The 23352-nt window shown below is 36.6% G+C and overlaps 1 protein-coding gene across 3 annotated transcripts in view; it reads right to left on the bottom strand.

Annotated features, from left to right (window-relative positions):
- The window catches only part of LOC141448328 (lachesin-like), a 201359-nt gene that overhangs the window by 62162 nt on the left and 115845 nt on the right, over nt 1-23352 (bottom strand). For all 3 annotated transcript variants that reach the window (XM_074116657.1, XM_074116658.1, XM_074116659.1), the window contains 2 exons: nt 12062-12269; nt 5875-6036 (listed from right to left, as the gene is read on the bottom strand). In XM_074116657.1, coding sequence (XP_073972758.1) covers nt 5875-6036; nt 12062-12269 — 370 coding nt within the window. The remainder of the gene's footprint in view (nt 1-5874; nt 6037-12061; nt 12270-23352) is intronic.

Below are 23352 nucleotides of genomic sequence, written 5' to 3'. Positions count from 1 at the left end.
CTCCTAGACGAATGGGTGGCAAATCTTCAAAATTGAGTGGAAAAGCTAAACGAATGCTGGATACGCTACCTCGCCTGCGGTTAAGTAATTTTGATCTAATTAAGTTGGCGAAATCAAATAAAATTCCTCATTTCAGAGGAGTATTCATGATTGATGAATTTCCAAAGAAACCTTGGAAAAATGAACGAGCCATTTTTAATTTGGATAGCAGTGTTGGCAGTGGTACTCACTGGGTTTGTTACAAGAAGAGAGGAGAATATGTTCAATTCTTCGATAGCAGTGGTGCCAATCCCCCTGCTGAATTTGTCCGATATGTAAAGGGAAGTCGAATTTCATGGAACAGGAAGCAGTATCAGAAAGTTAGCACTAACAACTGCGGCCAGCTTTGTCTACTCTTCCTGCTGGATGTCTTATAAAAGAGAGGCTCACAACTGAAGTTGGCCATTTGATCACTAGACGGAGATGGGGTTAGACTTTAGAAGAGGCGATAAAAGGACAGTTGCGGAGAAAAAGAGCATCATTCCAGTGAGAACAGTTGCCGAGCGAACATCGCTGACCAACAGTAGTATTCGATTTCTTCAGTCTCCAGGTTACTACGTTCTATCGTCATCATGGAAGTCTTAGATTTGGAAGAGAAATGTCAGTTTGACAATTCAATCGAGTGCATAGAATTGCATTCCCATCACCCATATGCTTCTTCAAAACTACTGCCAGGCGATGAAATACGCATTAGTGTACAACATCAAGATCTATATACGCTACCCAGTTAAAGTTTGCTCTACTTGGAAGGCAAGTTTTTAAAGGAAGACGGCTCTGCAGTTCCTGTTTCATCCAAATTGACCAATAATGCTTTTGCATTTCTATTTGATGAAATAAGATACGAACTAAGTGGAGTTGAAATAGATCGAGTAAAAAACCCAGGAATAGCTTGTACACTTAAAGGGTTGGTTTCGCTTAAGGCAGGCTGCCAGTATATTACAAACTGGGGCTGGTGCTATCCCCAAAGCGATGCTCTCAACATCACTTCAGCAGAAGGATGTTTTAATTTATGCATTCCGCTATCATCGCTGCTGGGATTTTGTGAAGATTACCAGAAAATTGTGATTAATGTTAAACAAGAATTGATACTTGTTAGAAGCAGACAAGATGGAAATGCCTATAAATTCAACAGATTGAATGAAGAACAAGCGGTGGAGAGGTGTAAAATTGAAATGGTGAAACTTTGCTGGATGCTGCCCTATGTAACAGTCAACGAACATCAGAGATTGGCTCTTATGCGTCATCTTAAATCTGCTAAGGTATTTGCTCTAAGTTTTAGAAGTTGGGAACTCTATGATTACCCTTTGTTGCCGGCCACTCAGAGGCAAATCTGGTCAGTAAAGACATCTAGTCAAATGGAAAAGCCCCGATATATCATTCTAGCTTTTCAGACCGGACGTGCTAATAATGTGGAAAGCAACGCTAGTCACTTTGACCACTGTTCAATTTCAAATGTAAAACTTTATCTTAATTGTAAAGCTTTCCCCTACGGCGATTTGAATGTAGATTTTTCCTCTAACCGTTTTGCCATTCTATATCATATGTATGCTTCCTTTCAAATGTCATATTATGGAGAACAAATGTATCCTCTAAGTTCTTTACAAAATTTTAAAGAGAAAACACCCTTAATTGTAATAGATTGTTCTAAACAGTGTGAATCTATCAAATGTGGCCCGGTAGATGTTAGATTGGAATTTGAATCAAAAGAAATGTTCCCGCCCAACACCACTGCCTATTGTCTTATTATTCACGACAGGGTGGTAGAATATAATCCTTTGACAGGTATTGTACGTCGTATGGTATAAGAAGGCTTGAAGAGCTAGTTCAGTGTTCAGTATGGCTCAAACAGGCGTGCTGATAGCTGACTTCCAGTGCTTTGTAGACAGTGTAGGAGGTTATATTGTTAAAGAGCTTTCTCTATTAGACTATAATTTTCAATCAGTCAGACACTGGATATTCAAGCCACCTGTCCAACATAAACAATGTGAAAAAAGTAGAAGAACCAATTATTGGTTAGAAAATTATTATCATAAAATTAAATGGAATGACGGGGATATTGAATATGAAATGATTAGAGATATTTTCAAGTTTATTGATTGTAATTATAAATTTGTGTTTGTTAAGGGTTATGAAAAGAAAAGATTTCTTTTGCAAAATCTGTACAGTTGTTGTGTAATTAATTTAGAAGATTATGACTGTCCAAAACTTGATTCATTAGAAACAGCAGGAAATCAGTGTATTATACACAATACTTGTAAAGAGAAATGTACGCAATATCGAATTAAAGCCATCAATTGCTGGCTCAATAGTAAGTTTGGTTGGAATGAGACGGAAATATTTTTGCCTTAAAGAACGAATGTGGTCACTGGCGAATGCATTGAGTTGCACACAAACCTGAATGTTGGTCACTGGCGGGGTGTAAAATCCCCGTAAACCATGAATGGATTTGTGCAGATTGTGTACAATGTATGAATGCGATTGATGCAAGGCAGCTAAAATTCCAACAACCATTAAAATAAACTGATTCGATAGCAAAACATTTCTTATTTATTTCACTTTAATGTACTAATTAGAAGTTAAATATTTTATGTGTATTAGAAGTTGATTTTTAAGTTTTTATATATTTTTCTGAGGTATATGTATCTTTTAAAGTTTTATTTCAATATATGTATTAAATTAAATTATTGCTTTATTTTTTCAAGTATTCCTTTTATTATTATAAAAAAAAAAAAATAAAAAAAAATAAAAAAGTAAAACAAAAAATAAAACAAAAAAATAAAAACTTCCTCGATGACCTCCACCTTGACGTGGTGAGGAAGCTTAAGGCGGAAGCCGAACTAAGAGGGGCGCATATACAAAATTTATTTAGTTAAAAAAAAAAAAGAAAAAACTAAGCTGCAGCTTGTGCACGTTGAGGATATGACAATGGTATGAGTCATCATTATTTTTACTTGCCTGTTCAAACATGTTGTGCAAGCGTGTTAACATTTTTTAAAAAGTAAGTTTTTAAGTCTCCAAAACATTCAAAGTTTTATTATTTATAAAGCAATAAAAGCTAATAAGGGCAAAGTTCAGTTTTAAAAATATTGTTTTTTTCTAAGAAACATATATGAAGTTAACGGACAGGTTGAGTCCTGCTCGATATTTTAGCAAGAGTAAGAAAAAAATTAAAATGAACATGTTGAGACATGTCATGTTGCACGGTATGACGCAATACGTACAAATCTAGTATATTTCCAAGTTTTGGCGAGAATATGAAATAGACAGGCTTTAACATGCTCAGTATAATAGAATTAAGTTTAGCAGTGGAGTGACGTCATCAAATGTTTTATTACGTGCCTGCCAGAACACGTCGGTTTCAGTTCGGTTATAATGTTTTAATTAATGTTTGTTCATTCTTATTTTTACTTTATACACTTATAAATAAAGAAAAGTAAATTAAAACTTATTTATATTTTATTAATAAGTTCAAAGTCCAATTTACTTTTAACTTCATAATAACAAAAAAAAACGGTTAAAGCGAAAGAGGCAGCTGGCTACATGTCCAGACTTGTTGGAGCATGGTTGTGCTCGTTGAGGATATGACAATGGTATGAGTCATCATTATTTTTACTTGCCTGTTCAAACATGTTGTGCAAGCGTGTTAACATTTTTTTAAAAAGTAAGTTATTAAGTGCCTGTTCAAACATGTTGTGCAAGCGTGTTAACATTTTTTAAAAAGTAAGTTTTTAAGTCTCCAAAACATTCAAAGTTTTATTATTTATAAAGCAATAAAAGCTAATAAGGGCAAAGTTCAGTTTTAAAAATATTGTTTTTTCTAAGAAACATATATGAAGTTAACGGACAGGTTGAGTCCTGCATCAAAGGTGGGAGGTATGATTCACCTTATAGAGAGAGAGACACTTGCAAGAGAGAGAGAGGGAAGACAAGCACGCAATTCTATTGGCTAACTAAAAAACGGTTAAAGCGAAAGAGGCAGCTGGCTACATGTCCAGACTTGTTGGAGCATGTTCAGGTAATCATACGTGTCATCCTATTGAGACTATAACGATATGTTCATACAGGTTTGTATAGTTGGTAAACGGAAATAATAAAACGGTTAAAGCGAAAGAGGCAGCTGGCTACATGTCCAGACTTGTTGGAGCATGTTCAGGTAATCATACGTGTCACCCTATTGAGACTATAACGATATGTTCATACAGGTTTGTATAGTTGGTAAACGGAAATAATAAGAACAAAAAAAAAAACGGTTAAAGCGAAAGAGGCAGCTGGCTACATGTCCAGACTTGTTGGAGCATGTTCAGCTATGTTGGCATATATATAAATTAACAGGTATGATAAAAGATGTGGAAGGGAAAGGGGGTGTCTTGCTACAGAGACCTGTCCAGAGAGGTAATCATTTGGAAAAAAGATGCAATTCTATTGGCTAGTTAGAGTGTGACGTAATTGTGGTGGGGGGTTAATGCTAGTATCGCAGTCCAAGTGTCAGTTCGGGTTTAGTTTTCAGTGAGTGTAGGTCGCGTCATCAGCAGCGGAAGCAGTCCAGGTGGAGGGGGTAAGTAAATAGTTTTTTCTATTACCTAAAGTGAGGTTATCCATTTTTATTTAAGTTGAATATTTTTGTGATAGTGGGGGTAATTTAAATAAAAAAAAAATTCTTGGTAAGGGGGGTTAGATTTTTTAAAAAATAATTCCAAGTTAAAACATAAGAGAACATTCAAAACTAGAGTAAGCGAGACTACCACTGTGGCCGACTGGTGCAGATGACGTGTCTACCAGTACGAAGGTTGTAGGATCGAATCCCAGGTAAGTAAAAATAATTAAAAAAAAAATCCCCTCCTGTCTATCAATGGGCGAGGGGGGTGGAGGTATGAGGTCCGCCATCTTGTGGTCATCAGCTGGTACGAGGTCGGCCATCTTGTGTACTACAGCTGTTAGAAGAGACGCCATCTTGTAGGAGGAGCTTAAGAGGCCAACGAATACGACGACCTAGAGGTGGTGGGGGTAAAGGTAGGTGTCATGTGATAGGAGTAGGGCTTGGGTGGGGGTAAAGGGATGTCGTCGAATACGCTGATTGGTCTATTAAGAAGGGTGGGGGTAGGAGTGGGGGTAAAAGGGGTGTCATCGAATTCGCTGATTGGTCGATTTAAAGGGTGGAGTGGGGGAAGGGGCGTGGCCTAAAGCCCTCGTCGAGTTCGATGATTGGTCAATAAGGTGGGGTGGGGGTAGGGGGCGTGGCTTAAACCCTCGTCGAAATCGATGATTGGTCAAAAATGGGAGGGGTGGGGGTAGGGTTAGGGGAGGGGGTGGGAGGGGAGGGGATGGCCGCCATTTTGTATTTTAGGTGCGCCAGAACCGCCAAATCCTCTCTACTGACGAAGTGTATAAGCCTAAAAGGAGACTATGTTGAAAAATAAAAAAGGTTTACACCAAAAAATTAAGTAGTTTTTATTTTTGCACGGACTTTTCAAACGACCCTCGTAAGACCTGACTCAACTAATGGGCTGTACTGCACTGGATTGTCTGTCTGGATAACTCCGTAGAATGTTCTATAATCTGCTAGAAGCTTACAGCATATTGTAGGCATGCCAGATCTTACTAGTTCATTCTAGGTCTCCTCCTATGCTAGCTCTTCCTATTGACTTCTCTAGTGAACTAGAGGTTCTAGCTTCTTTCAAGAGATGGCTACAAAATTACTTCGATACAATGTTAACTGTATCCAATTTTTGTGGCACTAAATTCCATATTTGAAGGAGATTTGTTGCCTAGAAGTTCGACTTTAGATGCGAGTACATTTTACGAGTTAATACTTGATAAAATATTCAAATTTTTTACCTTTATTTTTCGGGCCAAGACCGATCGGCTGGCCATCCTCTCTCCTCCAGGAGAGTTTAGGTTGTGGGAGTCCTTCAGCTTTACACGTCAGCGACACATTCTGATTCTCTCTGACGACCACTGAAGAAGGCGTTGACTGATCGTCCAATATGTTTGGCGGAACTGGAAAAATTGAAATACGGAGTTTTCTCATTTTTTTTTGCACTTCCTCATTATTCATTAATTACTACAGCAATCCTGTCAAATTTAATGTTAATTTGCAGTGAAATTATTCTTTCTTCTGTTCGCAAGTGTTCGAAACGGAAACTTAAATGAAGTCAAAATAACACCAACTAATTAATGTAGCTCTAAAGATGGATGAAAGCTCGAAATCGGTCAGAGGCAAAACAAATACGGGTGCTAAGACGGATAAAAATCAACAGAATGAACATGCTTACTACATAGACTGTAGATAAAGTAAAGGTTCTTAGAGAAGCTTAATGCTCGAGTTCTAAGCCGAAAAGATACTAGACTATAGGGTTAGACTCGGCTAGACAGTAGAACTAGTAAATAGTAAAGTAGTTCTGGGACACCTGATGGCAGACCACAAGTGTCGTTGATGTCTCTCTACCATCTCACGGTTGCCATAGATACACTCATCCCTTCACCCTGGATTGTGTGGCTTGGCGTGGTTGTTAGCAAAAGTTGGTGTCCGTGTTTGTACACCTGGGTAAGGGAATATATACAAGAGAAAAGGGCTTGCTATAACCTAAAGTTACCTACCAAGTGGTAACCAACTTCATTGCACAGTTCTTAGTTCTTAATATAACCTGATTCCATTTACATGTGGAGAGTGTATTTAGCTAACTTAATCTCTCCAAAACTATAAACTCCGTGGTTATTATTATACTTCGTAATGTTTTGTTACCTCTTACTTCCTAAGAGCGGAACTAGTTTTGGTTTATCCAAAATTTCCTTACAACAGCACACAAGTGGAAACTTGGATGTGTTTTTAAAAAATTAAAATTACAAAATAAGTGGCGCACTCAGTTCACGACTTCCTTTTACTTCCGTTTACGTAACAAACCTCTGTGCGGAATATCATGACCGGAACTACCTCTTTTCTCAATAGATTGATAATTTTACCGTCATGGCTCTTTGGATTTTTTATAAACTTTTTATATCCCCGTAGAATGTTCTGCTAGAAGCTTGCAGTATATTCTAGGTATGCCAGATCTTACTAGCTCATTCTAGGCCTCCTCCTATGCCAGTTCATGAGATAGGCCAAGATTTATAGCAATTTACCTTAATCATTTTTAAATTTCTAGACAAAATTTCGTTGTAGGGCAGTTGTCGGGTAGGCCCTTCAAGGTTTAATTCAGTACTTTAATGTTTTAAAAATATAACTAATCAAGTAAAAAATTGATAATTCGTACCTTGAGAATTAGTACAATTAGATTTAGAATTAGATTTACACCTGATCCGGTGATTTCCACCCATTTCATTGATTGCTGTTTTATCTCATGGTAAACCAAGTCTCAGCCACAAAAAAACAAATCAACGCACAAAATTAGATTCTTTTTAAATCGATCTAAACATAATTGATAAAATTGTTTTTACGCATTTGTTTCCGGACAGCAGTTTTCTCTTGGAATTTTATATACAGCGAGATCCATTTAAAACGCACCAATCGCTAATAACTTTTTAGGAAAGCGGAATTCCGGAAAAACCCACAAAATAAACTATATGTTTTTTTGGTCTAGTTTTCAAATTTTCCAACCACGATGCTGTACCTTCATTTTTGGCGGAGTTACGGCCAAAAAACCAGATCAGGGGTTTCATAAGGACCACTGGTTTTGACAATGATTATGAAAACTGCATAAAAAATTTGTGAAAAATGACGTTGACCCCGTTGCGATACCCCTAAAATTAGTTGAGATATTTAAGATCAAAGTTTACAATTTTATCTTATTCGTGAACGGTTTTCAATATTAATTTTCCCACCAGAAAAAAACACGTTTTGGAAAGTCCTCTGACTGCAAAAAATGTTATTGGTGACGCAAAGAACAAAAATGATAATAATTGAAGATTTTAAAACTTGTAGTGTAATGTGGGTGAATCCAGGATAAATTTGTTTTATCATCAAATAAAAGCAATCATCACATCATTTTAATGTACAACGTATGCAAGTCTTCTTGACCTATGATTAAGGTAAGAATCTCTTGCCAGGGTGTAGGTCTTGTGGTCAAGAGCATGGCTTTGTAAGTGGGAGATCCCCAATTCAAATCCCGCGTATGACTAAACTTTTTTTAAAAAAAGTATTATGATTTTTTTAGTAATAAGAATGACTGCATACGCGGGATTCGAACTGGGGATCTCCCACTTACAAAGCCACGCTCTTGACCACTAGATCAACACTCGCACATTCCTATATATATATACTCGTATATACATTTAATTACTGTTATTGTAAACTGTAACATACTATTTCTTCAGATATTTCTACGGTGACTGCTTTTTCATAGTCTTCAAATGACTGAAATACAAAAATTAGCACCAAGACAATGGTTTTAAGCAGATAGCAGTATAATAGCCATACTACTCGTAGATTATCTTCAAATTAAGTAGCCCTTTTTCTGCATGAAATGAAAGTGAAGATGTAGGAATCGATTGATGATAAACGATTCAAAACAAAAAGCGTTTTGACAAGATGCGATATTGCAATTTATCCATTTTTAACAAAAGCTTTATGCAAGAAAACTATTTGACAGATCAAGTTGGCCGTTGAAGTGCGTTATTCTGATTCGTGAATCAATAAAATTGAAAAAAAAAAATCGTTGATCGCCACGCTACCTTTACACACATTCCGACAACTTTTCACCTTGCCTTAATAAACAAAAAGAAATTAAGTACTCGAAGGGATTAAGGATTAAAGGGATTAAGACACATCATGTGCTTCTTAATCCTTCACATCCTTTTTTAATCATTAACTATCAATCATAGTCCAGTTCATAATCCCTATTCTCGACAACAATGGCCAACCGAAGTTCCCCCAAAAAAATAATACTTTAATCGAAAGACTGTTAATAACGAAATCAATCAATAAAATTTAATGCCCGTTTAAATGTGTTACAGCGTTACTTATTGTCCTGACTCTTGTACTGTAAATAGTTGGATGGGTAGCATGATGGTTGGCTGTGGAGAGGGGGGTTCTAAAATCGAGCCAGTAGTATTTATGGTGTGGACGGATTAGCATATGGTAAAACAGTGATGGTCACTACAATGCATACCCTAGCCTTGTCAAATACAGTATTCTGTGACCTCCTCCCTCTAGTTAGTGGGTCCAGTTCTGCCCACTGCAACTCACTTCTCCCATAGATCATGAATTCTATTTTAACTGATTAATAACACATGAACGTGTTCACACATTCATGCACATTAAAGTGGCCTTTTAATATATTATGCAAATGTATGATCATTGCGGAATGATGCTGTACGTATTCTAAATAATAAAATTTTAAATAATTTGGCTTTTTTTTTTAAGAAAATATTTAATCCTTAATAATATTTAATAGATGGTGAGCCGGTAGACCATTTGAATTGGCATATTAGGCTTAAGCCACAACAACTTCTTTCGGGGAAATAAAATAGCACAACTTTCGCTCAACAAAAGTAAAGTAATCGCCTATTTTTTTCAAGCGGGGTTTACGTCCAACTACCAAGTAGGTGTCGTGGACGGAGGCGACTGGCAAACATAATTTTATGTAAATTTCTCATATTAAACATTAAATAAAATCCAAGGCCTAGTGATTGGGAATCGAACCCACTAAACCAACAATACATCTTAGCTTTGCGGGTCTAGCCTATAACCTCCTAACATACTTTACTGTAAATTTCTCATATTAAGTATTAAATAAAATCCAAGGCCTAGAGACCGGGGAATCGAACCCACTAAACCAACAATACATCTTAGCTTTGCGGGTCTAGCCTACCACCGCCTAACATACTTTACTATAAATTCCTTTTATTAAACATTAAATAAAATCCAAGGCCTAAGTTCGGGGGAATCGAAGCCACTAAACCAACAATACATCTTAGCTTTGCGGGTCTAGCCTACCACCGCCTAACATACTTTACTATAAATTCCTTTTATTAAACATTAAATAAAATCCAAGGCCTAAGTTCGGGGGAATCGAAGCCACTAAACCAACAATACATCTTAGCTTTGCGGGTCTAGCCTATAATCTCCTAACATACTTTACAATAAATTTCTCATATTAACCATTAAATAAAATCCAAGACCTAGACCAGGAGAATCGAAGCCACTAAACCAACAATACATCTTAGCTTTGCGGGTCTAGCCTATAATCTCCTAACATACTTTACAATAAATTTCTCATATTAAACATTAAATAAAATCCAAGGCCTCTAGACAGGGAATCGAACCCAGTGCCACAGTGCATATTCTTACACTCAATAAATATACCTTGTTTAAAAATATATATATGTATATTAGGAACCTTTTACGAGAAAATCTATTAAAAAAAAAATTCAGAAAAGTAGTACTTCCGATGGCTATTCAAAAAGAACCGGATGTTGCTCTCAAACAATTTTTCGTTGTTAAGTTATGACGTCTTCTAAACTCCACAGCCTCACATACTAAATAGTAAAAAAACATTTTTGTGGACCAATTGCAATAAGAGAAGATGAAAAAACAAAAGAGTAACGGAAAATAAAAATTATTAATTATTTAAATTAAAACTGTTCTTTAAATGTAATGATAGAAACCGGAAGTAAGAGTGGGACGGCAGCTATAAAAAAACAGCAGTTGCGAATAACACTCGTATATATTATGATTTAAACTGTGAAGATTAAAATTGTTAAACCCATTAGTATCGGACATGTTGACTAGATTGGATTAACACTAAATAATCACTTGTCCGCTGGTTGATGTAGAATATGAAGTTACGAAATCAGTGATATAGCTACTGCCACTCATCACTCACATTCACACACTCTGATGTGTAAGCCTCCAGGACATGGAAGCGCCCGGCCGGATGTAGATTGTTTGTGCAGGAGAATAGATTGGACAACACGCTAAAGCCACCTTCGTCCCTTTTCCTGTACCTGTGGGTGTTTTTCGGGCCGATTGATTGATTGTCCCAAAACGTATAGGAGGCTATAAAAACTAAATATATATTGGACAATGCCGATAACTTGTCATCATCCTTCACATGACGCACATGTGTGTGTGTGTGTGTGTGTGTGTTGGCATGTGCTTGTGTTGGCATGTGCTTGCACATAGGATTTACAGCAAAAGTTCATATTTCTAGCAAAAAAAAAGCACAGTAAAAAAAGTTCATATTTGCGCACAAAGCAAATACCTAGACGCTGCAATTTTTACACGCAGGCAGCACCCATAACCGAGCGGTTATGATACTAGACCCGCAAAGCTAAGATGTATTGTTGGTTTATTAGGTTCGATTCCCTGTCTAGAGGCCTTGGATTTTATTTAATGGTTAATATGAGAAATTTATTGTGAAGTATGTTAGGCAGTTAGATACTAGAACCGCTAAGCTAAGATGTATTGTTGGTTTAGTGGGTTCGATTTCCGGTCTCTAGGCATTGGATTTTATTTAATGTTTAATATGAGGAATTTATAGTAAAGTATGTTTGCTAGTCCATGACACCTAATTTGGTAGGTAGACATAAAGCCTGCCTGAAATATTGGGAATTACTTTACAAACCATGTAAAGTAACTGTGGCCTCTAATGAATTATATCCTCATATTGCTCTAGATCTTTTATTTAAAACCTATTTGCAGAAGAGGTTGATTAAGAAGGCTGTGTAAGAGTGGGGTGGGTTAGGCTTTTGTCTAAAGAACAACTTCAGTATAATGTACTTTCCTGAATTTTGGGTACTATAAAGGGGGGATTCTGTTGCTGAAGTTTCGAATTGGGGGAAAATGTTACAACCGGAAATAGCTGAACAATGAATTGATTTTCCGCTTTCGTTTTTTTTAAATTCCTCCTCCGATTTCCTCTGAACTTTACTCTTAACTCCTTCACGAACTCATACTTGTGTATAATTGAATAACTTTATTTGAACATTTAAGCTAAGAGAATTAACTTTTAAGGCATTCTAATGTACAAGTTAAAAGCTCGAAAACTGTATCAAGAAAGAGTCTTGTTAACGCAATAATACTCACCGACCACCTGTAGATAGCCGACTTGGCTGATCATTGGATTTGTGTTCACTTGGCACATATAGTAGCCTCGATCCTCCTGTTGTACCTGGTTCACGTTCAACAGCCAAGTTTTATGGTTATCATGCGACACACTGAACCGAGACACCCTGGCAATTACGTGTCTGTGTATGGTCAGTATCATCTGTCGGTCAATGTGGATCCAAGCAACCTGCAAACAAAAAAGTGGGTGACGTCAATTTTGGGATTTTTTTTATTAGTTACAATTAGATATGGTTACAAGATATTTTATATTGTCTAAATCATCCAAGGCTTTTCGAACAAGGTTTGTCAATTGCCTTAATCATCAAGGCTTTACGATTATACAACTACTAAACAAAACTTTTCGCTTATCCAACTACACAAAAAAGTTTTTCGATTGCCCTAATCATCCTAAGCTTTTCGATTATCCCACTACTAAAAATGGCTTGTCAATAGCCCTAATCATCAAGGCTTTTCGATTATCCTTCTACTAAACACGACTTTTCTATTATCCAACTACACAACAAAACTTTTCGATTGCCCTAATCATCCAAAGCTTTTCGATTATCCGACTACTAAACAAGGCTTGTCAATTGCTCAAGGCTCTTCGATTGCCCTAATTATCCAAAGCTTTTTGATTATCCAACTACATAACAAAACTTTTCGATTGCCCTAATCATCCAAAGTTTATCGATTATCTGACTAAATTTAAGACTGCATCTTAAAACTTTCATTTTTCGGGAGCTGTCGTCCGCTCCTTGGATATCCTATAATTCTACAATGCTCGGCAATCTCTTGCGTACGACTTGATCGGCAGAATAATTTGCTAGGTAATTCTTGCAGTCCAGATAATCTTTTCATTTTAGTACATTTTAAGCTTCTAATCGAGAAAAAAAAAAAATTATAATTCATAATAACTTAATTAAGAATCTAAAAGAAAGCAGCGCATTGCACAAATGTAGAAAAAGTAGAATAATGTACGCTAAATGTAGATAAGAACATCATCGATCAATTTTATTAATATATGCAACCCTTCCAATCATATAAGTTACTATTTATTACATATTTATATATTATATATCCCAGAGGAGTACGAACAACGCACAAAATCTCGAACAACAAGTTATGGAAACCGAATTATCCACTGTTTGTAACCATAACCTAGTATGTAAACCAACGAAATGAAAATTAAATAAATAAAATTAAATGGAATGAAAAAGAAAAACAATTTTCCCAACCTTCCTAAGCGCAGGAAAAACATAAATGGAGGAGGGAAAAAAAGTCCTTGTTAAATATGATGGACGAGTTCGTTCATTCGGCTCACAACTGAAATTTGGAAAACAAAAATAAATAAATAAATAAAATTTACATAAATGAATAAATTTTAAATAAATAACATCTGGAGGGGCGAGCTATCGACAAGGCTGTGGTTTCCACTTTAATAACATTTTTATCCAGAATTTTCTCCAACTCCTATTACAGGTTATTCCAAATGTTTTGCTTCCAGATTTTAATAACTAATTATCCAATTAAATTAAGCTCTGAAGATGACGTAGTCCCTAGGTTGAAAGCTTGGCAGTAATAAATAACGAAAACTGAAGTTGGCAATAATCTTTCTTCATTTTGGAACAAAAACGATGAACAATACTCTAAAACAGCGTTTCCCAAAGCCACTGGTGGTACGCGAGTTGCTGGTTGATGGTACACAAAAAATAATCAATAATGGCGGACATAAAAAAATTAAATCATAAGAATATTATAAAAACGGTTTTTCCTATAATTCATAAAAATTATTTAAATTAATAATATTATACAGTAAAGTTGTTAATATGAACAAGTAATAAGGTTAGTCTGTCTCAAGATATACGAGAAAATATAGCAGCACATTCAACAGGATTAAAATTATCTTTCATGGAGTATTTTCCAAAAACCCCGAAAACACAAATGATAATTGGATTTCAAACCCCCTTATGTAAAGCAAATTTAGGAAAAGCTACATCATCATCAATAAAAGATAAAGAAAATTTGATAGAATTATCATGTGACAGAACTTAAATGATAACTATGTAAAAATCTGCTTAAAGAGACTTGATTGTAATGAGTAAGCTCTATCCAAGCAACATTAAATTTAATTGGTACTTACAGAGGTAGTTGAATGCTTAAAAGAAATTAATTTAGAAGATTTAGGCACAAATATAATAATCCTAAAGGAAGAACTTTGTAAATTAATTAATAATTTTGAAGAGAAAAATATGTACGCAATTTTTTGATTATTTAAAAAAGTTTTAAAACTAAGATCTTACACTTTACAAAGTTTATAAAGTGAACATGAACTTAAACTCCTTTATGACAGATACACTGTATCTCTATGCAAATAAAGATGATAATAATATAATAACACACTCGGGAATAACAAATTTCACGAAATACAATCATTTTTACGAAGTGGTACAATTTAGCATGATGTACTAGCTACAAACTACATATTTACAATGGTAAATATTACAATGGCATTGAGGCAGCTAATTAAATGACATATCTAGAGGGAAGCTTGCCTATTTAAAGAAAAATTTTCCGAGGAAAATCTTTCATGTGAGTAACGAGCTTACAAAGTCCAAAAAAAAAAAAAGAAGCGTTTTAATCGTTTTCGGGAAAATTCCAAAAATATCGATGCAGTAAATAAGCATTTCCGGTAGATTTATTTTGTATAAAAGCTTATTGCTCCAGCATGATGGTGGCAACGATTCGAAATATAACAAATATGAAATATCACCTTGTACAAGGAAATTCGAAAACAGAAATCTTAAAACGGTTATTTCCGGTTAAAAACTTAGAAAAAGCCAAAAAAGCTGCACCGATTACAATGCTCTCTCTTTCTACGGTAGAGAAAGTAATAATCAATAATATCTATTTTCCCCGGATGGTGTAGTTTGTTAATTCTCCTTATATATCCTTTGAGAACTCCTTTTAACTCAAAGACAGACTGTTATTGTAGTTATTTGTTTTCAATAAATACTGATTGTTATTCTAGTTATTTGTTTTCAATAAATACTGATTGTTATTCTAGTTATTTGTTTTCAATAAATACTGATCTTCAATTTTAATCTAAAACAAGGACAAAATCTAAAAGGGGTTTTCTTTATGAATATAGAAAATATTTGTAAGCAATTATAATTAAATAGTACACTGATTAGAACAAGTTCTCCTGTGCAGACTAATGAACACTTTGTAGCAGAATTTAATTATCATAAAAGCCAGTAGAGAGCAGATGAGGGGCTTTTTGTCGCTGCTCTTGAGCTAAACTCTAACATTTTACTACAACACGGATAATACTTGAAATGTTTACGAAATGCTATTAACAGCGCACAATTAAACTCAGTAAATCAAAATAATAATAAATAAATTACGAAAGATATGAAAGCGGTAAAGAAAAGAAAATGGTGTTTCGCTTCCGGTCATTTCATTCGCAACTTCCTCTTGCCAAGTCAGATCATCACCGGAAATTATTCCCTTATAAAGATCCCTGAATTTCAAAAAAGTGGTTTTCAGAAAATTTGTCTGTGTGGGTAACCTAACGATCAAAATACCGGAAGTGTACCACTTTACTGCAAGGATTTTCCGCTTTTCTGGTACTTCCTCTCAAAAATATTCGAGAATTTTCAACGATTTTTCTTGAAACTATGCACACAAAAACGCACTCATGGTAATCTACAAATTCGATTTGGTGGATGAGAGTTTGGCAAAGGTTTTTCCTTTGAAAGGACCAGTTGAATGTATTTGAAAGGTTTTGTGACGTAAATATTATCAAGGAGGGTTATATGTGTTAATAAAATTCCGCGTAAGGCGTCACGGTAGCCGAGCGGTTAAGAGGCTAGACCCGCAAAGCTAAGATTTATTGTTGGTTTAGTGGGTTCGATTCCCCGGTCTAGAGGCCTTGGATTTTATTTAATGGTTAATATGAGAAATTTATAGTAAAGTATGTTAGGCGGTTATAGGCTAGACCCGCAATGCTAAGATGTATTGTTGGTTTAGTGGGTTCAATTCCTCCGATCTAGACCTTGGATTTTATTTAATGGTTAATATGAGAAATTTATAGTAAAGTATGTTAGGCAGTTATAGGCTAGACCCGCAATGCTAAGATGTATTGTTGGTTTAGTGGGTTCGATTCCCTTAGTCTAGGCTTTTGATTTTATTTAATGGTTAATATGAGAAATTTACAGTAAAGTATGTTGGGCGGTTATAGGCTAGACCCGCAATGCTAAGATGTATTGTTGGTTTAGTGGGTTCGATTCCCCCGGTCTTAGGGCTTGGATTTTATTTAAAGGTTAATAAAAGAAATTTACAGTAAAGTATGTTTGTTAGTCGCCTCCGTCCACGACACCTGATTTGGTAGTTTGGACGTAAAGCCCGCCCGGAAGTACCATTCTAAAATAGCTTCAACTATTTCCTTACTAAAGTTGGTCTACAACTTTTTCGTTTTGAGAACTGTTTGTTCGATATAAAGCAACTGTTGAAAGCAAGCGTGCTACTCTAAAGTTTCATTTCAGCTTAATCTTCAGTCTTGTTGATATTCCGAGCTCGAAGAAAAGCCAAGACTACCGGAAGTACATTTATTACTGAATAGATTTTTCACGTTTCACCAAAGAAGACTACATAACAAGTTAACTTTCAAAAGCCTGCACATCCACAGCGCAATATACTGCGATCTTAACTATTTTGCTTGAAAATTGTTCCTGGCATAATCGATTTCACGGGGAGGTATTACAAAACTAAGACCACAAGGGTCACTCTCATGCGATCCCAGAGGAATTTTCAGCCTAAATTGTAATCAGAAATGAATAGCACATCGGAATTGATCTTTTCCCTTAATCAATTAATGTGAAAATCGATATCCTCCTAGGGACAGGTTGTGGTCATATAAATGTGTGACATAAGTTCCAACTTTACCCAGTAGAAAGAGCTAGGAGGAATATGTGCTTTAAGTTTGCTGAAGATTAGGAACATTTTTTTTTTTATTTTTTTTTTATTTTCAACCGGCTTACATTGAAGCATGGGTTAAACGGTGGAGGTTAAATCAAGAAAATGGGTATACAACGTGCTGTAGTCTTGAAAGCCGTCTTGCAGAGCTCGGGCAGATGTGCCGCCCCTTTCCCAGGTGGCTATATTACATTGTATAAACCATGTTGGTCGCGTAGCCTGGAAGTTGGCGCCGAGCATTTACGTGTCTTCATTAAATCTCAATTTGTAGAACTCTCGATGTCTCCTATTCCTACCAGATCGTAATTCTGGGTTTTTATGTAATAGAGACGGGTGGGGTGGTACCTCACAGACCAATTTACACCAAAATTTCTGAATGGTTGACTCATTTTTTGATTTTACTTTGAAAAGTAAGGGATTTCAACTCGTCCAAATTATAAAATTCAACAAATTGCCAAAAATGTTAATTACTACACCTATTACGGGAAAATCACTTAAACATAAGATTAGATTAGATTCTAATAGGGCGGCCCTTAAGGCCTACGCCACTGCGTCCCTTTTGGATCTATTGTGGTATTCTCTAGAGCTCACTCTCCAGACCCGTCCTTTTAATCAGACTCTTAATTCTGGAGAGCGGGCTCCTGGATAAAGCTCATAGGCCTTGGTTTTTCCTCCCCGAGGAGTAACATCCTTAGCCATAAGAGCCTCTCAAATTGAGAGGCCCGTTTCCTCCTCCTCTTCCTGACAGAACCTACAAAGGCTATCATCTGCCAGGCCCATGCGATGCGTGTGTTTTCTAGGGCCTGCAGTGCAGTGGATAGATGAAGTAGAGCGGAAGGTCTCTCCATCAATCCTCATAAAACTAGGGTTGTTCCCTTCACGAGGAGGAGGAATCTGGGTGGATTGGAGCAACCAACTCTGGGGGGAGTTACTATCCCACTGTCCATGGAGGCCAAATATCTTGGGGTTATCTTCGATAAAAGGCTTACATGGAATTCACACATAAATATGATTTCCCACAAGGCTAAGGTTTCCTTAGGATGCTGTAAAAGGCTGTGTGGGAAAAGTTGGGGATTAAGCCCTAGGATGACGCTCTGGATCTATAAAAGTGTGGTTAGACCCATGGTGTCACATGGGGCGGTGGCGTGGTGGGCGAAAACCTTGCAGGGGGGGGGAATCCGAACACTCAGTGGTATTCAAAGGCTGGTTTGCCTGAGTGTCACTGGGGCCATGAGGACTTCCCCTACTGCGGCCTTGGAGGTTTTATTAAATTTGCCCCCATTGCACATATATATTCAAGGCGTTGCAAAGGCCGTTGTCATTAGGCTTATGACAGGACAAGCCCCCATTACCGTTAGGCATGGAGGAGCGTATCAAGAGTTATATGAGGAGCTGGAGGCCGACCCAATTCTGGGCCTGCCCTCGGACTTTATGACTCCCAAATATAACTTCTACAAGCCTTTCAAAGTCTGTATTGGGGACCGGGAGGCTTGGAAAAGTGGACCCCCAGTTGTGGGAGATTCAATGTGGTACACAGATGGCTCCAAGTTGGAGGAGGGAGTAGGAGCGGGAGTGTACGGGGCGAAACCGAAATGTAGCTTTTCGGTTAGCCTAGGAAAACTAGCTACAGTTTTTCAGGCTGAGCTGCAATTAGGTTCTGTGCTACCGAGATTAAAGGGCGAAGAATTATTAACTCTAAGGTCGTAATTTTCTCGGATAGTCAGGCTGCTCTACGGGCAATTAGTTCCTACCAGGTCAATTCAAGGCTGGTTTGGGACTGTCTGGGTGCCCTGAAGGAAATTAGTGACCAGAATATGGTCTTTCTAGTTTGGGTACCTGGACATTCAGGACACAAGGGGAACGAAGTGGCCGATTTATTGGCCCGGGAAGGCTCTGCGGGACACTTCGTTAGCCCGGAGCCCTGCTTTGGGGTTTCGAAATGTGTTAAGTCTGCGGCCATCAATGCATGGGTGCAGAGTAAGGCTCAGGAGTGGTGGCTTGCTACCACTGGGCTGCGACAGGCGAAGGAGTTCATCAGAGGCTACTCGCCGAGGCTGACCGCAGAATTAATCCGTCAAGGCCGTGGGGCTATAAGGATAATTGTAGGCCTATTAACGGGCCACTGCAGGCTCAGAAAGCACATGCATCGCATGGGCCTGGCAGATGATAGCCTTTGCAGGTTCTGTCAGGAAGAGGAAGAAACGGCACTACACGTGTTGTGTCAGTGTGAGGGGCTCGTATGGCTAAGGATGTTACTTCTCAGGGAGGAAAAACCAAGGCCTGAGAGCTTTACCCAGGAGCCACTCTCCAGAATTAAGAGTCTGATTAAACGGACGGGTCTGGAGGGTGAGCTCTAAAGTCGGGGAGCCACAATAGATCCATAGGGGTCGCGGTGGCGCAGGCCTTGAGGCCACCCAAATTTAATCTAATCTAATCTAGGGCCTGCAGTGGCCGGCTAATAGGCTCTACAATTATCCTTATAGCCTCACACGGTCTTGACGGATTAATTCTGCAATATCAGCCTTGGCGAATAGCCCCGTTATGAACTCCTTCGCCTGTCTCTGACCTGTGGTAGCCAGCCACCACTCCTGAGACCTAGTCTGCGCACCCATAGTTTAATAGCCGCAGTCTTAAGACACTTGGAGACCCCAAAATAGGGCTCCCGGCTAACGAAGTGTTCCTTGGCTAATAAATCTGCCGCTTCGTTTCCCTTATGTCCTAAATGACCAGACACCTACACTAGAACATAAAGCGCCTTATTATTCAGACTTTATAGGCAATGCCCAGGTTATTTATACAATAGAAAGCCAGGAAATGGGAAGATTCCGAAACAGTTTAGCATGCAATGTTTGAATTTCCTTTTTTTAAAAAAAAGTTAATTATAATTGCAGATGAGTAAGAAGGTTGGGCATAGAAGTGACAGGAAGTCGGGTGAGTCTACACTCCAGATTGATGTGCTTTGTCTTGACGAAGCAATTATTCTTTTCCAGCATCTCTCATCTCAGTTCAGCTAACCAGGTCTACAATGTTTTTTTTTGTCCTCCTTTACAAGAAGAGCTCATATTTCTCAATCATTATTTTTATTTACCTTAAGTTTTCTACATCTCCCTTATAACAATGTTCTGGTACATATGTATGTATGTAATAATATATTATTTATTCGTTGTTTATCAAGGATAAAAATTTAATTGGCTTCTTTTTCTTTCACGTGTTCCCTAACAGTAAAATAAAGTAATTTTGTTCAGGCAGGCTTTACGTCCAACTACCAAATTAGGTGTCTTGGACGGAGCCGACTAACAAACATACTTTACTGTAAATTTCTTTTATTAAACATTAAATAAAATCCAAGGCTTAGAGACCGGGGAATCGAACCCACTAAACCAACAACACATCTTAGCGTTGCGGGCTTTGCCTATAACCACTCGGCTACCGAGGCGCCTGCAGATTGTAACCATTTTCCTCTATGTAATTATTGAATTAAAAAAAAAAAAATTGGAAAGAATAAAATCTATCGGAAATACTCGCACGACCTTTGACCTAGTATAGCAATTATAATTCACTGAATCGCCGGAGACATTTTAATTACTCACAAACAAACATAAACACGAAGGAATGTTTCCTTTACAGCGTCTGATTTCCAACTGACAGAAGTAGGTACACAGTGCGCTTGCGCCAAATGCTGACCGCAGCACTGCAGTGGCCGAATTTCAAAATAATACAAATAAAAAACACGCGTCATAATATTGAGGAAAAAAGAAGTCCAACGAGATTTGGGTCAAAGATCAAAATCAAAAAAATTTGACACGTCACCTATACTCTTTCTCTAAACCCATATTGTCGAATTATTGTTACCTAAAAATATAATTTAAATGCAACGCTTTAATTACTGAAAGATCAACAAAGTACAGTTCAAAATAAAGCTTATCTCGTTAATTGTTTTGTTTTAATTGTATAATACATTTAATAGCCTCACAATTAGACATTTTCACAAAATACTAATTTAAAATGTCTCATGATTGGACCCCCCTCCCACCAAAAAAGTTCTAATTATCGAATATTTTTTTTTTTTAAATAATAAATTAGTTTCTAAGTTCGGTGAAATATGTAGCCAATGACAACTTGCTTAAAAGCCCATTAGTTTGCGGTATTCACGTTTATACAGGCTGAGACATGCTTCAGATTTGTTAAACCTTAGATGACATAAATACTAATTTTCCTTCTTTTTTTTTTCAATGAGGCTCCAAATTAGTCCTCCAATAGAATCCATTCTTATTGAAATTGTTTGTGCGTGTGTCAAGTATTTTATTTATTTATTTTTTAAAAAATAAAGAATTAATTATTTATATATTACAATTTTAATTAGATTTTTAAGTTTGAAAATATTTTAATTAAGCTCAAATGCGAAAGGTTAGAATAGGAAAATAAGGTCAGAGCAAAATAACTCTTATTAATGTCGCTAATTGAACATTCTTTTATCAAATTACATTTAATTGCTATTTGAAATGATCATTTTCTAATTAAAAAATTCATTAAAAACTGTAAAATTGGGAGGGAGAAATTAATTAAATACTTAATACTATTAGTTTAAACTTTTGATTAACAATATTTTTGTTTTTAATTATTTAATTTACACCGATCATTATAATAATGTGTAAATATGTAATTAGTTGCTGATTATAAAATTCTGTAATTTTTATCTGCCTAATTACTTTATAAAATAAAATCTAATAAATTGCCTAAAATGCTAGTTATTCAATTAAAATAAAACGTAACACATAATAACCTGCAAAAGTAATAATAAATAATAGTTTAGGCTTTATATGAAATGCCTAGGCTACTTATAAGATGCCAGGTAAGGAGATTTGAGAAGTACGATTACTTTATTTCTAACAGCAGTGTTGAACTTATCTGCATCCCCCACCACAACTAAAAAATAACTAATAACAATAAATTAATGAACAAAAATAACATCATTTAAAAGTTTGTTTTAAGTTCGGTGTAACATATATGGCGAATGACAACTTGCCTGAAAGCCTATCAGTTTGTGGAATTCATGTTTATACAGGCTGAGACATGCTTCAGTTTTGTTAAACCTTAAACAGAACGCGTGACTCAGATTAGGAAGACTTTTGTATTATCTTTTAGTGATCGTAAACTATTAATATTTAATATTTATTTACTGAACTAGCGACGGAGTTGTCATTTTTTTTTTTTTTTTTTTGACCCAATCCTCGCTAGTTCAATCCTATGTTAATTAGGATTAGTCAAGATTTTGTCTCTGCAAGTTTCTTCATCCTTGTTCAATTCCTAGCGAAGAAAATGTCTATCGTATAACATAAATGGGTTCAGAATCCCATAAATTAGGCTCTCTCCTGGACGCGTCGACTATCTCATCCCCTATCCCTATCCCTAGTTCAATAAGTTTGCTGAAACATTCGCAGACTAACTTTCAAATTCATCTGAAACATGTCCTCAGCCTGTATAAACATGAATTCCGAAAACTGATGGGCTTTAGGCATGTTGTCACTTGTCCATATTTTACACCGAACTTAAAACGAACTTTAAATGTTATTTTTTTGTTCATTAATTTATCGATTTTTTATTTTTTGTAGTTGTGGTGGGGGATGCAGATAAGTTCAACTGCTGTTAGAAATACTTCTCAAATTAAATATTACCCCCTTATCTGAGTTCAGCGCTTTGGTGGTAGCCTTGGCTATCAGAAAGCATGATAATCTACCCATAGCCACTTTCGAGTTTAAATTGAATTCACCTCCCAGTTCTTTTGCGCGTATTTCCGCCTGGAAGATATTTCGAAACTTCCTCATGGGTTCTGCGTGCCTGGTTCTTGGCTCCCAAGATGCTAGCCCCAAGTACACCAAACAACTGCGTCTTTTTTTTTTTAAAGTCTTCCAAAGACGAATTCCCCTGCTCCAACCCATCTCAACTTTATAGGGTAGGAAAAAATTTTTCCGACTAAAATTTAGTTCTTAAACATTTACGTTTTTGGGAGGTGGTTCCAAAAATGGGGGCAGCTAGGGGCATCCATATCTCTTGTGGAGGGGGAATAGAAAACCAATAAAAAAAACAGAATAAAAGCCATTTAATGGGAAAACTGTGCAAGAGAGATAGTGACCAAAAAAAATGGCCGAATGATTGACAAGAGATATCCTGCAGAGAGGATGAACAAAGTAAGGAGATATCCGTGGAAAGTTTGTATTTTTCCCCAAAATAAACAGACAAAAGTTTTTCCAGAAAAGTTTTCCCTTTACCCCCACTCTTTTCCACGCCCTGTCCGT

The sequence above is a fragment of the Rhodnius prolixus genome, unplaced genomic scaffold, assembly GCF_049639745.1.
Source record: "Rhodnius prolixus isolate KJV_2025 unplaced genomic scaffold, Rpr scaffold_19, whole genome shotgun sequence".
NCBI lineage: Eukaryota > Metazoa > Arthropoda > Insecta > Hemiptera > Reduviidae > Rhodnius > Rhodnius prolixus.
The sequence above is the reverse complement of the archived record's forward strand: the minus strand, read 5'-3'. Positions and strand labels throughout refer to the sequence as shown.